Below are 6407 nucleotides of genomic sequence, written 5' to 3' on the forward strand. Positions count from 1 at the left end.
TGTCTGCATGGGTCTGTAGTCACAATGTCTGCATGGGTCTGTAGTCACAATGTCTGCATGGATCTGTAGTCACACTGTCTGCATGGGTCTGTAGTCACACTGTCTGCATGGGTCTCTGTAGTCATGCTGTCTGCATGGGTCTGTGTGATTGCTCACTCTGCATGGGTCTATGTGGTCATACTGTCTGCATGGGTCTGTAGTCACAATGTCTGCATGGGTCTGTAGTCACACTGTCTGCATGGGTCTCTGTAGTCATACTGTCTGCATGGGTCTGTGTGGTCATGCTGTCTGCATGGGTCTGTAGTCACAATGTCTGCATGGGTCTGTATTCACAATGTCTGCATGGATCTGTAGTCACACTGTCTGCATGGGTCTCTGTAGTCATACTGTCTGCATGGGTCTGTGTGGTCACGCTGTCTGCACCACTGTTGCTTTTTAAGTCTTGAGAAGAGGTAATATTTGTGGTTCAGCTTTATTCTCTATCACAGATGTTTGGCTGTTATACATTCTTGGTATTTCTATTTGAACTTAAAAATTAAGTTTGTTGGTCTTTTATTTGAGTTATTGAAATTGTGAGTCAGATTGAAGAGAATGGACATCTAAATTATTGAAAAATTCTTACCTGTTATCAGTCTAAATAATAGAAAGGTTCTCTGTTATAATCTTTATTTAGAATAAGAAAACTTTGCATTGGGAATAGATGCCATAGTGTGTGTGTGTGTATGTGTGTGTGTGTATGTATGTGTATATATATATATATATATATATATATATATATATATATATATATAAACAAACATGGGCAATATTCAATAAGTTTAAAGCAAGGGGTACAGGCTTTAAAGGCAAAAAAGAATCCAAGTCTTCAGGCCTTAGATAAAATGTTCACTGTGCTGAGGCAGGAGTATCCTCAGTCTGATGCTTCCTGTTGACTTTTCGTGCCTTATTGCTCTGTCAGGCATCTCCAGTACAGTGTTAAAGAGGGACATCTTCTTTGTTTGGGGGTGGGGATATCCAACTTGGTAAAATGCTAGTTGTAGGATTTTTAGGAAGTTCTCTCTATGCATAGTTTCTTGGAGCTTTTTCTCAGGAATTGCCATGAGATTTCATTAACTTCTTACCTTTATGGTTATATAATACTTTTCTCCTTGGCCGTCAGTGCAGTGAGCTCTTTTGGCTGGTTGTTTTCTAATATTAATCAGGGTTGCATTCTTGGGATACACTGTACTTGGATGTGGTAACATTCTCCTTATGTATCACTGTGCTCAGTTTCTGGATTGTTTTTTTTTTTTCTTTCTTTCTTTGTTTTTTCGAGACAGGGTTTCTCTGCGTAGTCCTGGCTGTCCTGGAACTCACTCTGTAAAAACCAGGCTGGCCTCGAACTCAGAAATCCGCCTGCCTCTGCCTCCCAAGTGCTGGGATTAAAGGCGTGCACCACTACCGCCCGGTTTGTGGATTGTTGATGGACCGTCCTCCACCTTCCTCTCTTTTGTCCCCTGTGGTATTTGCATTTGGTTTTGTTATAAGGTGATATTAGCCCCATAAAAAAGTTGAAATGTGTTTTCCAACTTTTCCTGAGTTTGTGTTAGAGTTGGGTGTTTCTCCTTCAACATTTAGTATAATTCACCAATGAATCCTTCTAGGCTCTGTGGAGATGTTTGTAGCCGCAGGTTAACCTCTCATGGATACAGGACTATGGCGGGGATCTACTTCTTCTAGAAATAGTTTTTTTTTTCCCCCAAGGAATTTGACTCTTATCTGATCTTCTGTTTAAGTTTGTTTTAAAATGCTTTATCACATGTATTAATTACAACTGATTATGGGTTTCATTGTGACATTTTCAGATATGCACATGTTTTTTGTTCACAGTCGCCTCCCCTTCCCTCTTCTCTGCCTTCCTCTCCTCCTTGTTTCTTTTCTTCAGTGCTATCATCTCAGTGTTTGCACCTTTTCTGTTTATCTGTTGTTGGTGCCCCAGAGAGTTCCATTAGGTTGTTTACAGGAGTGCGATGGCTGGAGTTGTTTACAGGTCATAAGCCTTTACACACGCCCCGACATCGAGCACCTTCCTGCACCGTGCGGCAGAGGCTAGCCGCCAGGGAGGAGTGAGGTGGACGGCAAACACACGTCCACATGCTAGTGGTGAAACGGTCCTCGGTCAGAGCAGGGCAGTGGGGGACTGAGGCTGCTCTGCAGGAGGTGCTCAGGGGGCCCCAAGAAGACCACAGATGTGAGAAGTAGGGGTGAGCCCCAAGGGGAACATTGGTGGGACTGACTGCACGGCTGTAAAGAAGGATGTCAGCCAGCTAGAACATGGCCAGGCCTTGGAGTGCCCCGCTCACAATCTCTAACCACACTGCCAGATCAAGCAGTGCATGGAGGCCTAACCTCTGCCCCTGGCCTCTGGATTTCTGTGTATGATCTCTCTACATAGCCATAGCTGGCTGTGTAAGTCACTGGAGAGGCCAGCTGGCTTTGGCTTGAAGGGATGCCCTACCTTTGCGTCTTGAATGCTGGTGCGCACTGCTACACTTGACTGCTTTTGAGTGTGGACAGCAGGGGTGGGCAGTGGACAGTCCTCATGTTGATATGGTTTTGCCACACGCTGTCTGTCACACCATTTGGCATCAGGCTGACATGAATAGTTAATGTTACACCGACTGTCAGTTCTTGTTCCTACAGGAGAGCTCCAGGTGGGTCTCTTCTCTTTGTCCTTTTCCTTGCTGGCTGATGGCCCGACTGTCTCTCAGGTCTACCATGTAACTAGTAAAGCCCTTGGGAAATTAGAAGACCATCTAATAAACGTTTCCACAAGAAGAATCAGCAGATGATATAAAATCCGTTCTTGTTGATAGGATAGAAAATTCTACATACACAATCTCACAACTTATGTGTCATCTCCTGCTGCGCCTGGTGTCACAGCCCTCTGGCTGCTGTGAACATGATTCCGACTAATTTTTACAGGGGTGTGATGATAGGTGCAGTCTGGCAGGAGCCTGGGTGTGCCCACTGCACTTGCAGCTGAGTGTGAGTGTGTGAGCAGTGATCTCTGGGAGAGTCGAGGTCACGGCACTGAGCAGAACAGCTGTGCCATCCTTCAGATGCAGGAGCTCACCCTTTCTGTCTTGTTGCAGGTACTTCTTGGTGGACTTCTATGCCCCAACAAGTGCTGTGGAAAACATATTGGAACACTTGGCGCGAGACATTGATGTGCTTAGACCAAATATTGTGAAACACCCTCTGACCCAGGAAGTAAAAGAGTGTGGCGGCATAGTCCCGGTCCCACTTGAAGAAAAACTGTATTCAACAAAGAGGAGAAAGAAGTGAGAAGACTCGGCAGATTTGGCCTTCTGTTTAATTCTAAGTGCACAGTGGTGCTGATAGGTTATTGTCTAGGATGCTTTAGCTATGATGGTTTTGCTGCAGGAGGTGGGAGCTGCTGGCCAAGCCCCGGCCTGCAGTCTCCGTGGACATTCCATCCTCACTCGCTATGTACTTTGTCGGGGGTGGGTGTCTGCGGCCACTGCAGCGCTTCCATGTTTGTCATTCACACTTGATTGTCCTGCAAGCCTATATGGAACACAACAGAGTAATAAACATGGCTTTGTCCACACTGACTGCTGTACTGTTTTTCCCCTTCCCCCAGCACAGTGTACCCTCAAAACTGACAGCTTCAGTTGTGCTGTGACACCCCTCAAGTTTGGGATCTGGATGAGTGTTGCTGGACTTGCTCTGTCCATGTGGCAGTGATCTTCGAGGAGGGCCATGAGTGTTGGGGCTGTTGGACCTGCGCATTGTGTCGTCACTGGCTTCTACCTCCTGTCCACTAGGCTTTGCTCTGGAATAACAGTCCAGGGAGGATTAGTGTAGAGTAATAGTAATCTCTCACCCACAGGGTCCCTGGAGCTGGTGAAAGGGACTACCAGACTTCTCAGATGGTCCCCGCTTAGGGCTAACAGAGCTGCAAGTGAGGAAGGACACGGGACACAGACCTGTGTGCGAAACCAAGAGCTCAGCCAGGGCTTCCTTTGTAGAGTTTCCTGTCTCTGCATGGACTGTTAGTTTGTTACTGCCCATGTTCATGGGAGTCCAGATCGCACCTGCTTCAACTTCTTCCAAGCAAAAATCATAAAAACTTTTTCTGAAGAGCAGCAGATCAGGGCTGGAGAGATGACTCAGAGATTACGAGCACTGGCTGCTCTTCCAGAGGACCCAGATCCAATTCCCAGCACCTCGAGTGACAGCTCACAACCATCTGAAACTCTAGTCCCTCTTCTGGTTCGGTGCCTTCTTCTGGCCTCATTGTGGTGCACAGGCACGTTCAGGCACATTGCAGCACTGATGTTGACATTGCCTCTCACATTCACCCAGACACACAAAATAAAAATAAGACAATTTTTTAAAAAAGCAATAGACCAGAATCCATGACTAGAAATAAAAGTGATGGAGTAGAGATTAGCTGGAGAAATATACAACTTCCTGTTAGTTTGAATTTCCTAAGACTGCAGCTGTTGGCAGGGCTCACAAGACCTCACATTTATCCACCCAACAGCTTGCATTCCATGTACCTTTCCTTGGGTGTCACCATCCTCAGTTTATGAAATCCATGTTGCAGGCCATGTGCACATGTGTACAGACCTCGCCTAATCTTTTCAGGCCTTTGAATCGAGCATTGTTACTCATGCTTTTGGATGAAGAGGCTTGACATGGATTTGACCTGGAACCCACATGGTAGCTGGGATTCTTTGGTTTTGGTCTACCTTGCAGCACTGATGTTGACATTATTGTTGCTGAGGGTTAGCATCTGTTCTCATGGCCCAAGCATGGCACTGCTGCTCCTCCTCAACCCTCAGAGGACACCATTGGGCATTCATAGGTAGGCAAGTATTCAGAGCCCCGTGGCATGGTTAGAGCGTTAGGCAGGAGGCTGGCTAAATAGAGCAGCTGTGCGTGCTACTTCCTGTTTGGGTGCTTTAAAATGTGTTTTCCTGAGTCTTGTTTTGTTTTGTTTTGTTTTGAGACAAGGTTTCTCTGTGTAGCTCTGGCTGTCCTGGAACTCACTCTGTAGACCAGGCTGGCCTTGAACTCAGAAATACATCTGCCTCTGCCTCCCAAGTGCTGGGATTAAAGGCAGGAGTCACCACTGCCTGAGGATGCTTAAAAATGAAGTCACTGTCCCTCTGTCCTGAGTAATGCTGTACAGTGGGCCCATTGCACGTCTGGGTTTGAGCACATGCCAGTGATTTCCAGGTTGTGTGTTTTCTGTCAGGTACGTGTCCCCTCCCTTGGCTGGTGGCGGCCTGAGGAGTTCTCTGCTGCTTTAATGAACAGTGGTGCACGAGAGGCTTAAGCACGGCAAGCAAGTGCGAGGGCCCTCCTCGGAGCTGACAGTCGTCCGCAAGGTGGCTGGCACAGGGTGTGAGAAAGTAAGGCCCAAAGGGCGAGCGCATGCCTGCCAGCAGAGACCCAAGGCCCACGTGCCAGAAGAGAACTGGGCGGGGAGGGGCATGGTAAGATGTCAAGGGAGCTAGATATGGAAGTCCGGAGAAGTCTGAGAAGAAAACTTGAAGAGATGGGTGGTGGAAGCTGAGCTGCAGAAGGCTAAGAGCTTCTTAAGGCCAGAGCTCCCGTGGATTCACATCCTCAAAAAGGACATTTTCTTAGATTTGCAATCTTGAATGTCTGGTATACTTTGGACATGGTCATCTTCACTGATAATCTTGACTCAGCCCAACTACCCTTCATAACCCATGAGTCTCAGGCTCAGCAGATCCAGAGACAGTTAAGGTCAAGAGGCTGGGTGGGCTAATATATGTGACACTTTGCCTCTTGGCCTCAACTTTCCAGTGTCCAAAGTTCTGCTTTCTCCTACATCTTCTGAGAGGCGGCCTCAGGTCCTGTAATAGCAATGCTTTGCCAGTGGTCCATGGATACTGACTGTAGCTCAGTCCTGTGGAGAGCCAGGGCATGAGCTATTCCTACAGAGGTGGGAGGTATATGGTAGCTACAAATCAGAGGCCCAAGATTTCTCTGAGACAAGCCTTTGGGGAGATGTCCTCAACACACCTCCAAGTTAACGGTTGTTTTAGCAAGCCCTTGGTGAAACATCAACAGAGGTCTGTGGTGATCCACATGGGGGTGCTTCAGGCCTTAGTCATGTTTGCTCTTTGGGGTCTAGCTGAGTGTGTAAGAGTTAGTTCGGCATTGACTCTGCCCATCTGAGGTCCATGTGGCCAGCCAGAGGTTAGAGTGAACATTGTTCTTTTACCCTCCTCAGAATTGGTGAAGCCAGTCTTCAAGTGCTGCACACAAGCCTGAGGTTCAGACAAAAGCCACTCATCTGAAGCCACGGGGAGGATCTGGGAGTGAGAGCCCCATTGCCCAATCCCCAAGTCTGAAGCCACGGG

The 6407-nt window shown here is 47.3% G+C and overlaps 1 protein-coding gene across 1 annotated transcript in view; it reads left to right on the forward strand.

Moving 5' to 3' along the window:
- Positions 1 to 3617, forward strand: part of Mrps6 (mitochondrial ribosomal protein S6) — a 63250-nt gene extending 59633 nt beyond the window's left edge. Inside the window, exon 4 of the mRNA XM_031360593.1 lies at positions 3135 to 3617. Within this exon, the coding sequence (XP_031216453.1) occupies positions 3135 to 3327 (193 nt within the window). The 3' untranslated portion in view covers positions 3328 to 3617. The remainder of the gene's footprint in view (positions 1 to 3134) is intronic.
- The last annotated feature ends 2790 nt before the right edge of the window (positions 3618 to 6407 follow it).

Source organism: Mastomys coucha, unplaced genomic scaffold (genome assembly GCF_008632895.1).
Source record: "Mastomys coucha isolate ucsf_1 unplaced genomic scaffold, UCSF_Mcou_1 pScaffold12, whole genome shotgun sequence".
NCBI classification, from domain to species: domain Eukaryota; kingdom Metazoa; phylum Chordata; class Mammalia; order Rodentia; family Muridae; genus Mastomys; species Mastomys coucha.